We start from the raw sequence: 22,638 nt of genomic DNA, 5'->3' as shown, positions 1-22,638 counted from the left end.
TATTTATTTTTCAGGGAGTTGGCAACCCTAGGGGTCATAGACCTGAAACCATAGACCATAGCTTAAAGCTAAGAGTTGGTATTGCTGAGCAGTTAGACGAGGGCTATGGGATTGGCATTAGAAGGCACAACGAAGAGGTGACAAAAAATCGTCACATATTTATATTTATTTGTTTCTCTACATGTTTATGTATTCTTTTCTCTGTAGGTCTGCAATACAATTATGGGACACACGACATACCCAATGCTGAATGAAAGCAAGCAAAAGACAGACCAGATGACAGGCTTCAATCAGAGAATCTGGCCAGAAGGAAAGGAGAGCAAAATTTATGGTCAAGCCGTGTTTATTGTTTTGTATCCCCCGCCATCCAGTGCACACCCCCAAATTTTTTTTATCACCAGCCGCCACTGGTTCAGTATCTGGCTGAGATCTACGCAACCGTACTGCTTGTCCTCACTGCACTTCCTCTGAAGACGTCTTTCAAATCTGCATATTGATTCTGCAGAATTACGAACAAAACAGCAACTCTCTGGCTGAATGATGAGATGAAATCAATTTCCTTCTGCAAAGTCTTTTTTATTTAAAGCAGTGTCATCTTTTCTGTAACCGCATCGATTCCAGTCACTTGAAAAAGTCTGAAAAAATATCTTTAATCAAAGTGCGTTCATATTAAAACTTAAAATATTGAAACAAGAGTGATAAAAATTAACTTGGAAAGAAAAAGGAACACTCATTGCGTGCGTGCTGTAGATTTGTCCATAATGCTGCACCGTTATTTGTAAAACTCCCTAATGTGGCAGCCTTCTGGAAAACTTCAAACTAGTTTCTAAAATCAAGGACTTTGAGCTCATGTATGATTTATTAACCTTTAACGAGTCGTCACCTGTAAACACTTCATAAAGGACGCCTTATTAGAGCAAATTATTTTCTCCACACCTCAGTTTAACTGCAGGCATCCTCATGGCAGGACAAGAAGGAAATAATAGGAATATCTCAAGGCCATCAGCACTAAATAAAAATATAATTTAAAATGTATATGTCTGACTCCAGTGAGTGGACCATTGAATGGGCTGCTACTGAGATTTGGAGCTGAAAATTAGGTTTTTGGATCAAAATATTCGACGCAAAAACTCCTTCTTGTTGTCAGTTACAGGTCAAAGAAAGTCACAGGTCGAAGGCTGCAGGAAATATCAATATGTTAAACATCCCAGAGAACATTAAGGCTCTTTAGCTAGTGAATCTGAAGCTCTGTCACATTCTGTCAACTGATACTGATACTGTGTTTGTATTCTACAAGACATTTGGCTTGTGTCGTGGCTCTGAAACCACGCTTCACATTTATTTATTTATTTAGTTTTAAGTCATCTGGTCCCTTGCTGCAGTGTGAGCAAACCGGCCCGCTGGTGGTACTGGTTCTCCTTGGCCTTCGCGATTTTCGCCGTCAGATCCACGGGCTTCTCGAAGAAGTTCACCAGGGCCTGTTCGGTCAGCAGCGACGCCAGGATCTGAGCGTAGCTGATTGTCCACTCCTTCTCCGCCGCGGAGCTTCTGTCGCTTCTTGCGGCTACTTTGGGTTTCGCCTCCTCCTCCTCCTCTTCGCCGGTGGCCTCCGACCTCGAGATCTGCCCGCGGTGGCCGGCTTCGCCGATTTGCAGCACGAGGCTGGTTACCGTGGCAATGGCCTGGAAGAGGTCGTTCTCCTCCGGGTCGCTTTGGAACAAGCTGTAGAGCGTTTTACAGAACTGGATGAACTCCCTCTGTGGAAAAAGATGACGACTAGTTTATACAACAACCAATTTGTGCTGGAATCATTAGAAAACATTGTTTAGATGGAAAAAAAAATATGTTTTTTTTTTTTTTTTTTTTAAGAGAATAGAAAGTTTCCAGTACCTGGTTCATGAGTGGCAGAGGCTTGTCTGCATCTTTCTCCCTCTCCTTGGCCAGATCCTGCAACATCTGCTTCAGCTGCTGCTGGTAATCCTTCACCTCCGCTTCATCGCCACCTGGAACAACAGTCAGATTTCCTTCAATCAGACAAAAAAAGCCCCCTGAATTATGTCATGCATTTACACATATACACAGTATATACACCGATCAGCCACAACATTAAAACCACTGACAGGAGAAGTAAATAACATTGACCATCTTGTGACAGCTCAATGTTCTGCTGGGAAACTTTTGGACCTGGCATTCATTCATGTGGATGTTACTTAGACATGTAGCACCCACCTAGACCAGACCAGGCACCCCCACCCACCTAGACCAGACCAGGCACCCCCACCCCACCTAGACCAGACCAGGCACCCCCACCCCATAGCAATGACACTCCTTGATGGCAGCAGCCATCCCCAGCAGGATGCAGCCTGACACAGGCACACACACAAAAACATGAAGAACAGCACAAGATGTTGACCTGGCCTCCAAATTCACTAGATCCCAAACTGATCAAGTATCTGTGGGATGATCCACAGAGGCCCCTCCCCTCAAAGACTCCCCACTAACAACATCCTGTTCCCAGACACCACAGGACACCCTCAGAAGGCCCATGTCCATTCTCTGATGAGTCACAACCGTTTTGTTGTTATGGTTTTTTTTCATAGGAAGGTGGTCATAATGTTATGTCTGATCGGTGTACATTATATGCCAAGTGTATAAGTTTGGACTGACCAGAGGGCAGATTCATATACAGAGGCCTGTTTGTGGACAGCAGGGGGCTCTTCATCAGCGAGGGGTCATCCTCATTCTCCGTCAGAGCTGCACACATAAACGGAAGAGTTAACTCATAGAAAGTTAAAGCTTGAAACTCTGAATCACTTCCATCGTGTCGACGTGATGATCGACCTGGAGGGATGTGGAGGCGGTACAGCAGCCTTATTTTCTCATTCAGCTCTTCACAGTACAAAGTGTCTGGAAATAGAACGAGGAGACAGGAGTTAGTCCTTCTCAGTCCTAGTGTTGTATTTTTTTATTTCTGTCCCGCGTCCACGTACCCAGCCAGCTGGCAAACTCTTTGAAGGTGACCAGGCTGTCGCCGTCCTGGTCCAGCAGGGTGAAGGTGCGGTTGGCCAGCGTGTCGGTGTGCAGGCTGCAGCCGCCGGGCCACGGCGCCAGCAGCCCGTACAGGCTCTTGAACTGGGGTCGGTCCAGCCGGTACTGCCGGTCCACGAAGGAGCGGCCGGAGTCGCGCCACGCTGCCGCCGCAGCCGCCGCCGCAGAGCTGCTGTCCCCCCAGTACATAGTGATGAAGTGCTCCGTCTGGGTTGGACAGGAAGATGATTAACGTTTCCTTCTACTCACCAACATCTCTGGATAGTAGCTGGAATTGATAAACTGGAAGAGGGATAAGAAGATACCTTGAAGAGATCATAGACATCAGACAGGTTCTCTGGAGAGATGGAGACATCTGGCAACACCAGTCTCAACTGCAAAGACAAACGCAGAGAGGAGTTATAAACTGTTGAGAGCGTGACTAACAGCCTAAAAGATGTTTCTATTCTCCGTCTGCTCACAGCATTTTCTTTGGTGGTGTCCTCATGCGCCTGCAGCACTTGGATTCTGTGTCGACAGCGAAGCCGCTCAATCTGCCGCACCGTCAGGTCTCTGAATTTCTGACGAAAGAAAACACAAAGAAACATGAGAATAACGTGAAGGCAACAGAATTTACACAAATTACCGCCTTCCAGTTAAATGTAAATGACGCAATACTGACACTAAAGCGTGAAAGCGTTAAGCTAAAACACAAAACGTGCAGAAATTCTGATTATTTAAGGCCTCAGAGAGCTTCATATTTGCGGGTCTCTCACCTCACAGGACTCGTTGATGAGGTTGGTGATGTTTACGTGTTTCACGGCGGGTATCTCGTTGTCGCTGCTGCTGCTGCCCGTCTCCTCTGTAGCCGGCGGGGAGGACGGAACAGGAGACGACTCCTCGCTTCCAACTTGGTCTAGAAAACTGCAAAAAATAAAAAAGAGCAGTGTTTCATATGCTGTCAGTTCATCCTCATCAGACATCCCATGCATTTTCCAATATGAAAAATAGATGCACTCCCTTCATAAATCTGATATTCATAGATGCATTTGAAAATGTGCAGCAGGCTCCTCTCTTATTGTCTGTGCTCCTTACATGGCATGTGCAAGGAATACATGTGCGTAAATCCTGTGCATGCGTCGTGTAATTGCTGGATGTTTTGTTTTTTTGTTCTCTACCTCGTTAGAATCATGAGCGCCTGGCCGTCGTCGGTGCTGGCCGAGAGCTGCGCGGAGTTGGCGTCCAGCACGGCCAGGCCGAGCTGGAAGATGGCTTTGATCCCGTTGAAGAAGAAGCAGTCGACCACGCAGACGGCGCACTGGAAGGGCAGGACGCTGAGGAAGAGGGTGAGGAACCAAGAGAGGGAGACGGAGGAGAGGGCGGTGAGGTCTGGAACGGTTTCGGCCAGCTCGGGCAGGCGCTCCTTGATCAGCTCCTCGAACACCGACTGGTCCACCTGAGCTCCTGCGGGACGAAAGAACGACAATCAGGTTGGTGTGAATAATCTCCTCTGATTGCAGGTGAACATTGGGCTGTAAACAGACACATGAGTTTACACAAAAACCTAAACTTCCCACCAGTAATTTAGAAATGAAAAAGACACTTAGACGTTTCTTTACTTCTCTTGCAGATGTATCAACATCATCATCTTTGTTTTAGCTGTTTTCTTACATATACCATGACCTGGATGACTGTGAATCTTCACAGACCAAAATATATTTATCACAAACTGTGTGATCAAATATTGAGCAAACAAAATGAATAATCTGGCAAGGCTTCATGCAAGCTTTAAGTACTTAAAGTACCGTTTTACTTTGGTAGTTTGCAGATGCATTGTTCTTTTTCTGTCATTCGCAGTTTCGACCACTAGATGGCAGCATTCAGTCAGAATATGATTTTTAATTTAACCTACAAAATAATTAATTACTTGATCATTTCTCTAAGCTCGGCTGTTTCCTTCATTCAATATAAAGACAAATACTTACTGTGTACCCATGACATAATAACCATAATAAGCTGCGCTATAAAACCATACTTTTATCAGCATATCAGCTTTATCGTGGCTGTTTTTATGTCTCTCTTGAATTAGGGATGGAAAAATAAAGATATAAAAAAAATCCACTTATCCTTAAGTGTCTATGCTGCCCAGAATCAACACAATCACTGCTGTTACAAAACATCTGGACATTAAATAGAGGAGGAAATTGCTTTTAAAAATAAATATCGTCTCAAACACAGGAAATAAGCTCTTATTTTAGAGCCCAGAAATTAAAACCTTTATGGGCGTCCGAGAAGTAATGCGACCGCAATACAATGACCACTTCTGACCGAGGAGAAGCTACTGAAGTGGATATGAGTGAATAAATTGAATAAATGCGCCGGGGCCTCTTACCTATGACCCTGCGGTTGAAGTAGTCGGGCAGCATCCTCTCACAAACGGCCACCAGCAGCCAGAAAGCTTCTTCTTCTTTAGCGTACAGCAGGAGCACGGACGCCAGGATGTTCATGGACTAGACGCAGACGAGAGGAAGGTGCAGCCAGATCATTATTTTAACATGTGGCGCACCATGTGGAGGCTGTTCTGTGCAGCCTGGAGTAGATTTATGCAAAGTTTGCGGTCTTAAAATGATACCTTAAGAAAAAAATAATAATAATTCTGTTTCCTGCATCCTATTACTTAACTTCCATTTGTTTGCTTTAACATTTTACATTTACGCTTTTACCTGGCAGTATCCGATCTTTGGGTTGCGGTGAGCGTAGGCAGTGAGGACACGCCGGAGCGCAGCGATGCCGGTGGGGTTTTGGAAAGCCGGATGGTCGGGAAGGGAGCGGTGCAGGTCGCGCTCAATCTCCTCCGTGGCCAGGTTGCTGTGGCCCATCGACTTCTGCACCTGGCTGGCGTAGTAGCCCGGGTGGGACTCCAGCTCCGAGGATGCGTCTGCAACAAACCGCAGGTAGAGAAAACCGCTTACTTCCAATAAATACGTTAAAAACAATACCTGCTCTCAGCTGTCTGGCTCAGAAGCCGGGGGAAAGTGTCATCTCAAGAATTTCCAGGCCTCTTTAAGTTGATTTTGATACTAAACTAGCATTAAAAAGATAAATCAGTGGCTGTGAGGGAGGAAAAACAAATGGTATAGAGAATAATGTTCTCACGTGTGGGAAAATCCAGCCCGTGTTCTTATTTCTATCTTTGAATTATGTCATTCTCCATTTAGAAATCGTGGCACTCCCGTTTCTGCTTCGCAACAGGTACTTTTCTATAGGTTTCGGTTTTTGTTTCGACAGCCTGTTCTTCTTCTTTGTCGTGTCAGACGGCGACGCCGGGAAGTGAGATTGAGCAGAGAAACCGACCGCAAACCAAAATAAAACCTTGACTTGGTTGTGACTCAAAAGGTGTCCTCAAAGGAGGCACCACAGATGGAGAGGAGGAGGATGTGAAGCCTGAGCTGAGGTTCAAACACAGACCCTGTACTTCTGCCTCCGTGACCAACCCTCACTGTCTGTCTGCTGGGGTTTAAGTCTGATTTGGTTTCACTATACACACACACCAGCCCACAGTAAACTTCTTACTAATTTCTTGCACTGGGTCATTAAGAGACTTAATTCATTCATTTATTTTTGAGTTTGTTGCTTCCCTAACATGTGTCTCCATTCAGAGTAGTGGGAAAAAAAAACATCCAAAATACACATTCAGGTGTTTTGCTGCACTTTGTTTCGTGGAAATGTATGCAAATTAGTGTCTATATTAATGGACAGTTTCTCATTTGCATATTTAAACTGAGAATTTCAGTTTCAGTTATTTTGTGTTCCATTGTTAAATATATATATCAAACTTTCCTATTTTATTCCTGTGTTGATTCTTAAGGTTTTTACATTTTTGCATTTGTCCATATATCATTCATAGCCTGAATAATTTATTATTTTCTTATTCATGGAGTGATAAAAATAGATGTCCAGACGTCAACGGTCAACAAAAAAAAATTAAGAAATTAGATATTTTCCAATGTTCAGTTTTGTTTTAAGACATGTATGCAAACTGGTGTATATTTAACCATATAATACCCACATTTTCATGATTTAACATAACATTTTATAAAACCTGTAGTCCAAATAATAACTGTTTGAATATACGTAATCAACTGGGGAGGTTTCATGATGATGAAAATATCTGGAATTACAACAATGCATGTATCTTTAATGGCCAGTTTCTCAATAATTGGCATAATATAAAACATTATACCCTCATTAAAGGCAGGATATTGTGCAGAATGTGAAAACTCATCCATTTGTGTGCGTTTTCCATCCTGTAAAATATGTATATTTGTAAAATATTTGCTTTAAAGGTGCCAGTCTTGATCTAGCCCTAAGTACAGACTCTCAAGAAGAAGAGAGGTGGCCCGTTCAAATTATCTTTAGCCACTGTCATCTTTTATATTTTGGGCTTTCTCTCACCAGAGAGCGTCATCCACAGCTCCCCTCGCAGTGACTCTGGTATCCCCATGGCAACCAGCTTCAGGATCTTCTCCGTGCGAAACATGTGGACGCCTCGGCCGAACTCATCGAAGTGATCTTCCCACAGGCGCTCCTTCACCTGGTCCGTGCTCTGACGACAACAAGCACACAGGTAAACCTGCTGATACTCAACGTATAGCTACGTTACATCCTACTGGTGAATCTTTTTCTCGTACAAAACTAAATTCCAACTTTGATTTTAACTGGTTACTGATTGAAAACTCCGGCCACCTTGCTGCCGTTGGTTCCCGGTTGGTTATGGTGGAAGGCCGTCATCAGAGCTTCGCTGTTGACCGTGTTGCGCAGGACCTTCTCTTCTTTCTCTTCCTCATCGGAGAACCCAGTGTCGTAGTAGAAGGTGTAGTAAGGCGTTGGAGAGCGCTGAGAAAAAAAAAAATGACAAAGAAAAACAAGCATTTTCTTGATGAATCATCATTTTTCATGAACAGGCCCACATTTGAAATCATGTCCTGGTTCATAGACGTCCACTACTGACCGAGAGGAGAAAAAAAAACTGCATCTGTTAAGATCCGCTTCGTTCCACGTGTGGCGTTTTAATTTCGATGAGAATTTCACATCAGTAAAAAGTGTTTCCAGTGTGTGTCTAGATGTGTGCCGACAGTTATAACAAGAAAACATCTTGGTATTCATTACATCTCATTTTGGTCTTTAAATGTGTAAACTTGATCTCATACTGCATAGTAAATGTGTTAATGGATATTTCTAGTGTACACAGTAGGAAATGTGTTCTTACTTGCTGCTTGGAAACCTTAACAGTGTGTTTTTGGTTGTGTAGTAACTGGTTTCGGCTCATTTCAACTTTAAAGTGCCACCAACCAGCAGTGCGTACCCTTGTTCTTCTTTTAATGGTGTTTAGTCAGTTTGTCGTCATATTATAAGCTTTACTTGACCTTCCTTGTCGAGTCAACTTCCTGAGTGAAATTACAATTAATGAGATCCAAACATCACGCTCACCACGCTCCTCCTTCCGTCTTTTTTGCCGCGGAACATGGACTGTTTCCATTGCAGGGCTCGGAGTCTGCAGCTCAGGCTCTCCACCAGCTCGTCTCTGTCCTGCAGCTCGATCAGCTGGAAGGCCTTTTTAGTCCGGAGGCTCACTATGACGGGGTTCGGGAGCGGGCTGGTGCTCTCTGCTTTCTCTATGGACAACACCTGAAAGGGGGGAAAAAAAAAAAAAAACAGAGGAAACAATACATCAAAACACACAGCCCTCAAACAAAACGAGAACGGGGAAGCAAACTGATTTCTGACATTGGAATCCGAGCAAGAGAAGCGAGTTAATTTTGCTGCTAACCAAAAAAACAAAACTGCAGATAAAAATGCAGCATCTAATTTAAAATCTAAAATCAAAACTGCAACTGAAAAATTAAGAATTGAAACTACATGTGTACAACTGCAGCATGTTAATGGCGGCCACCAGTTCCACGGGAAGTGTGCCAGAAATAAAAAAGACAATAGAGGCTGGAGAGAATCCACAGTAACCGATTAGGTGGGCGGAAGTCATTCGGCTTTTCCAAAGACAATGAGTCGATAGAAAAGGGAGGAAGTGGATGATCAGACCTTCCTCCGCGCTAAAGGAAATAAAGTACGCATGACTCCTCACGTGTTTCACGGACAGCTGGCTGACAATCTTCTCACCGCGAACCAAACCGAACACGTGAATTACATGAGATAATATGTTTAATGCCTCTGGACAATCAAGATTTATTTAATCACAAGCTTTGTCTCATTATTTACACTGTCACGGTTTGATTACAGTATCAAAGATAAGCATACACTGTCCCTTTAAGAGAGCAAACATGTATCTTGGCTGGCCGTCACTTCCACCGCTGCAGCAAACATCTTCCTGTGCACAGAAACGTGTTAGTGTGTCAACACGTAAAAACCGGTCCCTGTGTTACTCTTTAACCAGGAGCCGGCAGAATAAACACAGACAGTTTAACAGATTCCACTTTTCACGCCTATCCATTGCATTAAACGGTAGGTAACCTGAGAGGTCTTGAATAAACTGTGAGCGCAGCTGTTAATGCAACGTCCCTGGCTTTGATACCAGGTGAGCTGGAAAAGTCAGATGTTGCTTCATTCACAAGCTAAATTTGTCACATGAACCAGACCGTTTTTAATTCTTATCACTTCCTGTAGGCTTTTACACCATATAGCTGAATTTACTGTATTCTGGATTACTGTGCGTCATGTCTTTTATTATTTTATATCTCTCTTTTATTGTGCTTGTTGAGAGCCACCCAAATGCACTTGCGCCTGATTTAACAAGCCTGTGCAGGTTCAGTTGTACTTTTGTGTCAGTAAAGCTGGTGTATTCCTTCACTGAGTGCATTAAACTCCTGATCGATGAGGCTGCACCGATGGCAGGTACCGTACCTCTGAGAGGGGTATGAGCAGGGTGCAGCTGCCCTCCTCTCGGCTGGAGAAACACAGGTAGTTGTCGGTGGTGTAGAGAGTCCCGGGCGTGTGGCAGCGGGCGTGAGGGGTCCACACCGAGCAGGAGGCCACCTCGTAGAGCTTTTCACCGCGGGGCAGCCGAAACAGAGCCAGGACGTACTCCCTTAGTGCCTGTTCCTCGAGGATCCTGGAGAGAATACAACGGGAGGAAGAGGTCTGAATATAATTTATAGTCATTCGGAGGCAAACATAAAAAAGTAAAGTAGATTTCTTTGGCTGAGACAACATTTTTAACTTTGCTAACATAAGATCATGACTTTTCTGGATCGCTTACACAAAAGGAATTAGATTTCCCTGATATGAGAAATGACTCTGGTCTTTCAAGTTAAATTAGAAATTTAAGATTGAGGTCCTGGAAGGACCAGTTTATCCCTTCAGATTTTGGCCACAATCTAAATCAGCCAATCATGTCATTGCTCTCAGTTTTACCCTCCTCCACCCATGACGTCCAGGGTCCAGGTCAGGCTCATCAGAGTCCACTCCTCATCACATTGAGATCTCTCTGTTTCTTCTGAAAACCACCACCAGTTTCTCACGCTAAGCGCGGCCTTACCCTCCTCCCCTCAAGACGAAGAAGATTGGATCTAATCGCCCAAGACTCTCACGTTTCTGTTATTGAGCATGTTACTGTTCATTCTGAAGGATGTCTTCCCTGATTGTCCATTTCCCATTGTCCAGTTCCCTTTGTTTTGGCTTTGTTAGTGACGGCAACAGTATAAATGAGGGTGAGAGGTGTCGGGTTATAAGGGAGGCACTGCTGTTACCAATCAGCTAATAGGCTAATAAAGGAGTATTTTAATTTAATTTTATCTTTAATTTAAAACAAGATACAATTTGTACTTGGTGTGTGCCACGTGACTTTTCAGAATGTTTTTCCATTTCAGAAAATGTAAACACGTCAAGTTAGCCTCGGCTAATATCAAAATGTTTTACGCTAGCTGTTGAGGAACATTATTGAACATGAGCCCACCGGCTGCCACAAACAATTCACAATTATAACCGCACTGTTTATTAAAACTATAATTACCTTCAGTTTAGGCGTGAAGTGCTTAAACTCGATAACACCTGCGGCTACTGACAAAATTAATATCCTAGCAATATCATGCTAGCAGCTATTTGCGTCGCTTAGCAACCAAGTTATTAGCTCCATTAGAAGTAGCTGTACAGGGTTTTTTTTTTTTGTGAGCGAGTGAGTGTTACAACAAATACAAGCAAAGAGGAGGAGTAGCAGGTGAGTATGGAGCTGCTTGACGAGAGTTTATTGCATAGTCGTAGACTTGCACCTATAATTTTGATCTTGAAGGAAAATGCAGGAGAAGCACAGGCAGCCTCATCTACTTAAGTACTTCAGTCTTCAGCCAGTCTTTGGAACAAGTTTCTGGCCGTTGTCTTTATACTCTTTCTACTGTTCCATCTGGCACATCGACCACGAAACAAACAGTCCAACAGCGAGGACGCTTTCATTGTCTTCCAGGGACGTTTGGTCAACCTTTGCCAAAATAAGCTGATCTATTTTTGGTTCATGCTGCTCTCCCAGAAATGTGTGACTTTGTGAGAAGCGGGACTTTCTCACTTTATTTGTCTAAAAATGCGCAACAGGAACATTGTGCAAATATGGACGTACATACTGCATGAGGCCGATCTGGAGAGGGGGAAGGGGTCTGCCTGCAGGCCGTCATGGGACAGAAGTCTAGTGTGAGCCTTAAGGAGATGAATTCTCTTCTACACTGTGACACAATATGCTCTAATTTTCCTGCCAGAGGAATGCTCCCCCTTATTTATTTTTTTGTTTTTTACATAAAGACCGAAGTTAAATTAATTGACAGTTATTTAAGGAAATACTGTTTCTTTATCTTTGTTTCGTTCTATATTTGACTGCCCTTTATCGGCCACATCTGATTTCATCTTTAGCAACCCATTTCACACACATGTTGATTTCCTACTGTGGACTGTCTGTGGTCTCTGTGTCCCGCCTTTCTTCTTCCTTTTTTCAGTTTTCTTTGCCTCTGTATGGGCAGAGGGCAACGCTGTCTGTTGTTAATGCAGAAAGGAACATTTTTGTGTTCACATGCACAAAAAAGCTCCTGTTCTGTGTTGTGGTGTATTGTGCCACTTTGCTTTTAACTCAGCTTCCTGTTACGGTTTTGAGGTCTGTAGATAGAAATGGTTAACCCTGTGTGTCAAAGGCATCTGAGGATCTAAGACAAATACGTTTTTATTTTAGTGCACCCGACTCAAGTCTGGCTGTTGCAACGCACAAGACACAACAACATGTTATCTCGGCTATCTGTTGTATAATTTAAACCACAACTGACTTGTTTCTGTACAGGAGAAGCTTTTATTTCTAAATGTTGGGTCATAATTCAACATACACTGATCAGGCATAACATTATGACCACCTTCCACCAGCCCATATTGTGAAGATCTCCCTTGTTGCCTCTGAAACAGTTGTGACTCATCAGAGAATGGACATGGGCCTTCTGAGGGTGTCCTGTGGTGTCTGGTAACAGGATGTTGTTAGTGGGGGTCTTTGAGGGGAGGGGCCTCTGTGGATCATCCCACAGATACTTGATCGGTTTGGGATCTAGTGAATTTGGAGGCCAGGTCAACACCTTGTGCTGTTCTTCATGTTTTTTTTTTAGTTGTTCCTAAAGCGTTTTTGTGTGTGTGCCTGTGTCGGGCTGCTTCCTGCTGGGGATGGCTGCTGCCACCAACATTGCTATGGGGTGGGGGTGCCTGGTCTGGTCTAGGTGGGAGCTACATGTCTAAGTAACATCCACATGAATTTATAATAAATTTTACAAGATCCTATTAAAGGGAACTATGTCGGACTCTTTCAAACACTTTTCAAAGCTGATACTTCCTGCGGAGATCTGTCAGCTTTGTGAAAATGAGGAAGGAACCTGGGTTTAAACTTCTCTCACTCGAAATACGAAGTGAAATTGTCTTTAAACTAAGTCATCTTTATAGCAAATTATCGGTACCCGATAAAAGGACCGGCCCTGACCTTTTGGAGATGCGTGCCGGCTGCTGCAGCACTCGGTCCAGCTCCAGGCCTTCGCTGTCCAGCAGCCGCCTGAGGGCAATGTCAGCCAGCTGACCTATGACCCCGAAGGCCTCGTCCAGGTTCAGGAACATGGAGAACTCCCTCTGCCGCTGCCGTGTATTGACACGGATTGCCTCCGTCATCAGGCCGGTGGAGACCCGCTCCAACCGTATGACCTCAGCCCAGGGAATCACAAACTTGACTGGGGAAGAAAGAAGACAATGAAATATTAGACAAACATATGTTATGGCTATCACTTGTTTCCAAACTGATTTAAAACAAATTCCCAAGCGGACCAACAAGACAAACACAGGCAGGTATACACATGAGTAAATTGTGAGGAATGACTCCATAACTGACTTTGCATTCAGTCTTGCTTTGAAAATCAGAGCCCTCACTTTGGTGTACAGACCTTCCTTCCCCAGCAGGAAGGAGTAGAAGGCCATGTGGTTGATGCTGAGGTAGAGGAAGCCCTGCCGAGGCACCCGGCCCTTCCAGCAGCAGCAGGAGTAGAACGTCACCAGCTTCTCCGATGACGGGAGGCCAAAGTGCAGCTCAAACTTCAGCAGAGCCTCCCTGAACTTCTCCGGATCTTCCTCCTGGGCGGCTTGGCCACCCCGAACCTCCTCTGCAATAAGGCCCTGCAGAGGATGGCGACATTTATTAAAATAGGTCCAAGCAGAGGAGTTTAATTTGGAGGATTGAGGCCTGAATTTGAATGTTTCACACCTTGACTTTTCCTTTGACGAAGCTGGCAACATCGTCCTTGTTCTCAAACACAGACAGAGAGTGAAGCAGGTTGTGGACCAGCCAATCCCAGTGCTTGTTCACCTCCTCGATGACGGCTCCTGACAAACACAAGGACAAAACAGGGTGGGAATGTAACAGCTGCGACCCGTCTAATGAGTCACCCGAGGAGGGTACAGTACACGCAGAAACCTCGTAGGCAAAAGGAGCACGAGCAGAGAAACAAAAACATGGGCAGAGATGTGGCGGTTCAGCTCACCAATGGCAATAACCCAGCTGATCTGAGAGCCGGGAACCTGGAGGAGGATCCGGAACGGTGTGACCCTGGCGTTTGAGTCGAGGACTGTGTCTAAAGCGCCCACCAGGAGACCTGCAGAGACGACCAGAGGCACAGGATGAGAAGAAATTAAGCCAGGGGAGCAGAATATTTTATGTGTTCATGTCTCCAAAACAGTTGTGACTCATCAGAGAATGGACATGGTCCTTCTGAGGGAGTCCTGTGGTGTCTGGGAGCAGAATGTTGTTAGTGGGGGCCTTTGAGGGGAGGGGCCTCTGTGGATCATCCCACAGATACTTGATCAGTTTGGGATCTAGTGAATTTGGAGGCCAGGTCAACACCTTGTGCTGTTCTTCATGTTTTTTTTTTTAGTTGTTCCTAAAGTGTTTTTGTGTGTGTATCTGTGTCAGGCTGCATCCTGCTGGGGATGGATGCTGCCATCAACGAGTGTCATTGCTATGGGGTGGGGGTGCCTGGTCTGGTCTAGGTCTAGGTGGGTGCTACATGTCTAAGTAACATCCACATGAATGAATGCCAGGTCCAAAAGTTTCCCAGCAGAACACTGAATTGCCACAAGATGGTCAATGTTATTCACTTCTCCTGTCAGTGGTTTTAATGTTGTGGCTGACTGGTGTAAACCCTGAGTAGAGTTTTCATTTTTAGAGAACAAAACAATAGTCAGCCTCTTCAACTCCCGCAGCAGTAAGAGAACAATGGGCTAAACATCTGCCGCAGATTTATTTCACTAATTTTGTCTCATAACGTCACTTCCTTCCTATTGAAATGAACGCGTTCAGAAACACTAATCCGACTAATGTGTATGAATGTCATTAAAAGTCTCTCTCTCTCTGCGGGCCTTACAAAGAACAGAGAGGGGGGAAGAGTTCACACTCAGACAGCAATATTTCACAGCTGCATGACAGAAACACAGCAACAGGCGACAGGGAGACAGGGAGGCCTCAACAGGAAGCACACACTGTGAATTTTATTGTCTTTGTGGTGATATTTTAACTACACTGGCATTCAGTTTCAAGGTTCACGTTAAAAGACAACTGGCGGACTTGAATCGTAGGAATTCAGTTAGCTCACATTTATTCATTTTAAATGGCTGCACAGCAGTAGCAGCAGTAATTGATCATTTCCAATCTACTGGAGTACTTTATCAAGGACGTTATTTCGGCGGTTGGACTCTGGTGTAAATTGTCGCCTGGAGTTAGTAAATCTTTTCATAAGACTTGCCTTAAATGAAAATGAAACCATAGTTGGCCTTATGAAAGTATCGCACGAGTAAAATTAGTTTCACTCGGAGGCATGAAAGCCACACAGCGCTGCAGCAGAGAGCACACACGGAAACCTCATTACAGCTTAGATGAGTCTCATTTAAAAACAGAAGGGCCTCTGCATGTAATCAAGCACGTAATAAACTCATGTCTCTTCAGCGGACAACTAAACAGTCGGTCGGTTCAGCGTTATTGCTGAAGTCCAGCAGGAAATCTGTTCAGACGAAAGTCTTAATCTCTGCACCTGCAATCAGAGGACTGAAACGCTTCCCTAAACGCAGATAGAGTCGAATCGGCCGTACGCACGCAGATCCACATCCTCTGAACAGACAGAAGCTCTCAAAAGGGATGTCAAAAAGGCTACTGCCGCCATATTTTCATTTGCATAACCACAGCTGATCTTAATCCTACCTTTCTAATAACTCCTCTCATTGTGTTGCTTTAATACTTTAATTACCTACGTGGAAAAACACATATCAAGGCAGCTAAGGGTTTCAAACTCTGCTACGAAGCCTTTAAATATTTTTACACATTTTACACATCTATTAACTTGATTAATACATCATAAAAGAACTAGCATCAGTGCTCAGTGTTGCACGCCGATTTGTTTTGAATGAAGACGCAGAAAGGATGCGTGGAAGTGTGGTAGCACATGACAGGAAGTGGTAGATTATTTGAGGCTTTATTGGATTTGTGTTTTTTTTTTTGTTTTTTTTTCTTGGACAGCTCATCACTATAATAAACCGTCCGTGAGCTGACCTTGCGTAAAGACTTCCACAATCATAACCACAGAGTTATTTAACGCAACTCCAGCAGCCTCAGATGGAAGTGACCCGTCTGACTATAAGGATTTCAATACAGTTTCTGCACGTTATAATGTCCTATTGAAGTCGATCTTTCACTTTTTTGGTATAAAATTGCACATTTTTGTATTTCTTAATAAGCCTTTAGATATTTGCATAGAAAAAAAACATAATTTGAATATGAATTCCTTAGTTATGGATAAAAATTTATGTTTTTCAAAGATAACTCTGATTATTATTGCTTTAATAATAGAAGGACGTCCAGTAAGTATGGAAAGACAATTGTCATAACGCCCACGGCCGCTGTCACATGATAAGCAAACACCATCACTATCTGTATATCATGAAATTGTAAGACACTTTATACAGCCAACACACTTAAGTTGTGAAAATAAAAGGATTCTGTTGAGTTTGAAAGATAATGAAATGACTAACTAGGCCTGCCCTAATCGTAACTCTTAAAATATTTTAAACCAGCCGTTAGTCACTGGATGGTATTATTATCCAATGGATAATCCCTTGGAACAATGTCAAGAACCATGAAACTAATTTAACGTTCTCACAAATATTATCATGAATGGTTCAGTGTAAAATATGCAAAGCTAGTGTAGGGCTGTAGTGTAGTACATCTGAACTGGAGGCTGGTTCAGCGCTGGAGGCCGGGCACTCGGCAGTAGACAAAATAAAAGTTGTAGCTTAAGTTTAAAGGCCATGCTTTGCTTTAATCCGGTGAAGCATTTCTAAAGCAGCTCTATCAGACACATCAGCCCCACCTGCTATAGCTGAGAACAAAGACCCATTTCAGAGTCATGGCTGAACAAGATGAGGGCAGCCGGATCTCTATCTTTGTGTTTTGCAGTGTTTTTCGTATCGTGGAAGGAAGAGGAACAGGAACACCCCGCTCAAAACCTTCTGAGCTGTCAGCCTTTAAAGCCTGCTGTGAAACTGCCTCACGCTGCCAAAAGACTGAGCATTTCATCAGAGCGGGATTCACTGGAGACAGTTATAGTCTTTTGAGACTTTTCTTTTTCTATTTTTACAACAATCAAATAAAATATAACTGTCGTGTGCTTCAGTGAAGCTATCTGGTGAGATCCCGAGCAGGTGGAGAGGTGTGGAGAGGTGTGAAGATAAGACTCCACCAGCAGACGTCTCTGGCTCTCAGCCAAAACCACATCTTAGATTTGAAATCGCCTGGAAACACAAAACCATCCGTCTGTCACATAAAGCCCAGAAAAGGTTCACGCTGGTAAACCTTCCAGAAAAAACAAAAAAAACGGGGAGTCAAAGTGAATCATCGCTTTTCTCTCCGCTCATGGTCACGTTGTTGGGGGAATACCGCAACCGTGGAGAAACGAAGGCCACTCCCGACCTTTATAAGGAGAAGAAAACACAAACAGAGATCTGCTTTCACGGCACTGTAACGTCTGTTTGCTCTCTGCTTTATTTAAAAGCATTAAAGCAAGGCACGTTGGAGACAACACGAGTCTGGTTTGATAGTGAAGAAACTAAAATAAACGTACTGGAAAGACTGATCTGCTGCAGATGTTTAGTAGTTGCCCAGCCCTTCACAGAAATGCGGCTGAAAGTATGTCATCATGAAGTGATAGGAGCAGGAGGGTGGGCTTCCACAGCTTTGAAATAACAATCAAATTAAAAGTAGGCAACATCTGTTCATCTGTACAGCGTGGTTTTCTCCACATGCCAAAGCGAAGGTCGTGTAATTGGTTAGACGACGTGACAACAGGGCTTGACCCCTCGTCCCTCTCGCTATGGGAACAGCGGGAGCAAACACATACACAAAGAAAACTCAGTCAGGAAGTCCCTACTATTCTGTTGTTATGAGGAGAGCTCTGGCCTGGTTTCGCCACAGGGAAGAGCGTAAAGAGGACCCTAAATGAAGCGTTTGACTGGTTCAACGTAGCTGCGTGTCACTCGTCACATAAAACGAGACGGCTTCCCGTGTGGCAGTGAGGCCTGCTGTGCACAAAACACAAAGAGGAAACCGCATTGTGACTGTAGGAAGCAGTCAAGACAAGCTGCAACAAGCACACGGCCAGAAATCCGTACAGTAATCAGTCAGTGATAGCGGCGGGACGTTAATCTCCCACAGGAAACTACACAGAGAGGTCACCCTTCCAGACAAACTGCAGCTTGAGTGAACTTTAGTTTGGGGACTTTTCTTAGCAAACACATGGAAGTCCAGTAAAAGACGAGCCACGTGTGACCGAACAATGGCCTTTGATGCTTGAGGCTGATATCGTTCTTGTTATATTTTGAAAACCTGCGATTGATCCTCAGTTGTAACTGCATCTTTGCTTTTGAGAAGAACTATGAATTCTCTGTCAAATAGACAAAACAAGCCATAGTAATTACTTAAAGGACGTTATATTGATGGTGAAAATGTTTGATTTTAGCTACTTTTAAGAGTTTTGACCATTTAAGACTGCTTCTAAATCGATTTCCAAGACTAGGAATAATCCTTGACAATTTGTTATTTCTGTTTTCAATCAAAAAGTTTTTTTGAGACAAACAAACAACAAAAAAACAACACTAGATACTCTACAAACTAACCCGAAAGGCATTTAGCTCCAGCAATTAGCTTAGCATGTAGTACAGCATTTAGTTTTTCTGCTTTAAGGGGCGAGAAAGGACGACTTCCATTGATATCAACTTAAAATTCAGAAAAATAGGATTTAGCTTAGCATGTAGCGTGGCACTTTGCATTATTTTTCTCTTTTTGACTCTGTGGGGAAAGTATAGGAACACTTGCAAGACTTCTGTTTATGTTAAGTTCCGAGAAAGCATGTGAAAACCCTCATCCGTGTTCAAAATGAGCATAGGAGACAAACAGAAAGTAAACCAAACTTTGCTATCCCTTTAAGTTTTAGCCACTTTTAACTGTTTGTCCCGTTTGAGACTGCTTCGTCACTCCTACTTAATAAGTACTTTGTGCCAGAAATCCAAACTCCCCTCTATAATCATTGCTTTGAAACATCCGTGAAGCATTTTAATTCAATTTAATTTATTCGCACAAGGTCCAAAACAACGCGGACCGTCTGAAGAAGGCGCTTCACACCACTATAAGTCTAAAATACCACAGCCACCGCAGAACAGGAGACTATTTTTTGCTATGACCCAAAGGACCGTTACAGACTTTATGGAAACTTGTGTGTTCCCGCTCTGTGGATGCTCATATTTAAGTGCCGCAGCCTGAAGGCTTTGAGCTTGGGGCCAAGTAAACCTACCACATAGTTTTCAGGTTAGCTTCAGGCCATCAGTTGCCATAGTAACAGACTACAGTCCAGGTATGTGGAACAGGGAGTTTTCCTGTCAACCTTGTGACTGTCATTTTCAACAATTCACGTTAACTGTGCAGTCTTTCTTTCTTTCTTTTTAATTTTTTAAATCTGGGACACCCCCCCTCCCACCATTGTTTATGTGTGATCCTGCTGTTCCTGTTTTTGTTGTTTTCCTGACAGTTGACAGTCATTGTTTGCCCAGGGCTCCTCTCCTTCCTCGTTTGTTGGTTGTTTTTACCTGTGATCTTGCCCGTCCGCTCCCCGTGGCCTCTCCTCCTCTGCAGGAGGAAGAAATCGTTGCTCTTCTCGGTCACCCAGAGCTTCAGAGCGTTTTTCAGCAGAACTTCCTCCGGGTTCAGCCACATTTCTTCCAACAGGGAGGGACCGGGGGAAGCCCTCCGCCGTGTCGGTTTCTGCAGCGGCCGTGTATAAAGTTGTCTCCGCCTGTCCTCCGGCTCGCGGGGCGGCCAGATCGGTCCTACAGCGGCGGGTTTTCGGGTTTGTCCATGATTCTCCTGCGCTCCAAACAGCTGCAGGTCTTTGGACTTCCTCGCCCCGCGTCTGCTCTCTCACGCCCGATTTGCAGCAGCTGTACAGTACACACCACCCGAAGATGCTCTGTATGAGGTGATGACTCACTCTGTAGCTGAACCGAGTGGCTCCAACTTTGCAGAGTGAAGTTTTTAAAAAAAATTAAACTAAATATTACATCAACATCTTATCAGAAATCATTTTTAATCACAAATAAAAAAAATTACAATATTTTTTGTTTCTATCTTTCACACAAGCACCCTGCTGTAATGTATTTTTTGATAAATATAAAATAGAATATAAAAACAAAAATTTACTAGACCATGCATAACTGAGCTAACGAAAGCTTGTTGTTTCTTTTGGTTGATTTCCAAGTTTCATCATGCCAACTCTAATCCAGCCTAATGCTATGCTAAGCTAGACTGCTCTTAAACAGCATTTTCATGCTAAGTTAGCCTATTTGGCGTAGCATGCCCATAAATCTTCTGTCATAGTTTGTTGTTTCTACTGGTTGATTCTCACTATGTATAAGTGTGATTAGTCTATTATAAAAAAAACATCCACCGCAGCCTAATGCTAAGCTACATGCTAAACTAATTTGAGCTAAACTATTTAGCTTAGTGTGTCCTACAATCTTCTATTTCAAAGTTTTTTGTTTCTGCTTGTTGATTCTCATAATGTGTAGGTGTGATTAGCTTATTATTTTAAAAACACACCACACCCCTATGCTAAGATATACGCTAATATGATTATATATATAGCTTAGTATGTCCTAAAATCTTCTATTTGACCGTTTGAGCTAAACAACACTTAGCTTAGCATGCAAGTCAGCATTTAGCTCCTCGTTGACTTTGTGGAATTAGAAAGCAACATCTGCTCAACTTTTATTTTTACTTACAAGCTGAATGTTAACATCATCGTTCATTTTCTAAAAATGAAAGAAGATAAACGGAAGTTCCTGAAGTAAAAGCAAAAGCTCCAAAACACTAAAGCTCACTGTGGTTCTCTAATAAGTAACTGCAAGAAGTGGGGAAACCCATGTGTCATAACTTCGGCTGCATTTCATTGACATTCTGCTCCAGAAAATATAACAGAGTGAGAGCTCTTCGTTTTATTTTATTCACTTCCGCATTTGACCCAACTTTCCCTTCCGCTCGTTCCGGAATTACAGGCTCTTCTGTTATTGGTTGTTCAAGTGACACAGCGCTCAGGTGAGATAATGACAATAAAACAGAGGCTTCCTGTCATTGATCGATTAAATCTGATGAATGAATAATTAATAAGAAAATACCTGAAAACCTCAGTAAGTGACGGCTCTTCTGGAATTTTACATTTTAAACCTTTAGCTGTAATAATTATTAGTTCTTATGTGTTAATAAGTGAATATATCATCAGATTAAAAGTGTAAATGCACAATCAAGAACATAGAGAAAGATAATGTACCACTGCATTTAGAAACTGTCAATGTTATAATAGCAAAGTGTGACTTTAAACAGCAGTTAGACACACATGTGAACACTGAAACAGGTTTTGCTTGCTGTGATCACTCCTCATTTTCATACTTGCTCCGAAAGAGACCTGCAGCTCAAAATATTTCAACATCCTCCATCTATTTAAACATATATTATATAGACTTTATCTGAGGCTAACTGGAGGGGGAAATTAAAGGAAGAATGATGAGAGAAAGCAAATCCTGTCTTGATATGGGCACCTAACTAATTGTTTTATGACAGACAAAAACTTTAAACTTCTGTGTTTTCTGCGTCTAAACCATTCCACAAGCCAATAGTTTGCATGGCAGGTTTAAACCATTTAATTTGACCCCTGGCCCAAAGAATTTCTTTTGGCTCTCTGGTGATCAATCACTACTTCTCATCTTCAAGTTGTATTTGAATACAGAACACAGCTCAGATTGGAGCTTCATCAGATTAATCATCGGACCAAAAAGACAATCCCACTCCCCCTTTGTGATAAATTGAGTAAATACACATTTATTGTGACAATAAACCACGTGTATTCAGTTTAAAATGATGATATAGATCTTAAAAACAAACTTTTAACACACAGCCGCTCAACATGGGTAATAATTCAAGAGCTGCCTGAGCTGTTCTTAAACTTATTCTTAAACTACAAGGACTTATCGTAAACCTGGGGCTTCAGGCTTTCAGTTGTGCCCAGTTTGGAAATCAGGAGCAACAATAAGTATCAGCAAATATTAATCTGATCTCAGATCTGCATCACAACAAATAAGAAGAGGAAGAAGACAAAGAGGAAGAAGGAATTGAGCAAGTTAAGATGTCTTAGGGAGTGCTGTTTGCTTCGGCCCTCAAAATTTACTCATTTTAATTTTTTAGTTTTTTGTCATCCAGGGGTGTGTGTTTTTCAGCATTCACAAAATTAAACACAGGATCTTATAAAGAAATAATGACTAAGAGAAGGAAATGAAAGTTGTATTTGGTTATGAAGTAAAAATAACAGGTGTGTTTTATGCTATATTTGTATGTATATTTGTGTGTGTGTGTGTGTGTGTGTGTGTGTGTGAGAGAGAGAGAGAGAGCAGCGTAGCACCTGTCTGGTTTCGCTCTCAGCAGCTACAAATGGAATGCTACGCTCCGACTCCATATATGGC

The 22,638-nt window shown here is 43.0% G+C and overlaps 1 protein-coding gene across 2 annotated transcripts; it reads right to left on the bottom strand.

Annotated features, from left to right (window-relative positions):
- On the bottom strand, positions 1-20,032 carry tbc1d8 (TBC1 domain family member 8). Of its 2 annotated transcripts, XM_084545475.1 has the most exons (20): positions 19,717-20,032; positions 14,076-14,186; positions 13,799-13,917; positions 13,482-13,710; positions 13,031-13,271; positions 9,943-10,150; positions 8,518-8,715; positions 7,774-7,923; positions 7,483-7,633; positions 5,751-5,965; positions 5,420-5,537; positions 4,206-4,491; positions 3,804-3,951; positions 3,510-3,608; positions 3,354-3,422; positions 2,991-3,255; positions 2,842-2,907; positions 2,668-2,754; positions 1,891-2,003; positions 1-1,757 (listed from the first exon to the last, which is right to left on the bottom strand). In XM_084545475.1, the coding sequence occupies exons 1-20, from the start codon at positions 19,841-19,843 to the stop codon at positions 1,362-1,364; spliced, it is 3,396 nt and encodes a 1,131-aa protein (XP_084401601.1). In that variant the 5' UTR covers positions 19,844-20,032; the 3' UTR covers positions 1-1,361. The 2 variants fall into 2 exon arrangements, with proteins under 2 accessions (XP_084401601.1, XP_084401600.1); XM_084545474.1 differs by having other exon boundaries at positions 2,668-2,907.
- Positions 20,033-22,638: the final 2,606 nt, after the last annotated feature.

The sequence above is a fragment of the Chelon labrosus genome, assembly GCF_963514085.1.
Source record: "Chelon labrosus genome assembly, chromosome: 5".
Lineage (NCBI taxonomy): Eukaryota > Metazoa > Chordata > Actinopteri > Mugiliformes > Mugilidae > Chelon > Chelon labrosus.
Note: the sequence above shows the minus strand (reverse complement) of the source record. Positions and strands in the feature narration are given on the sequence as shown.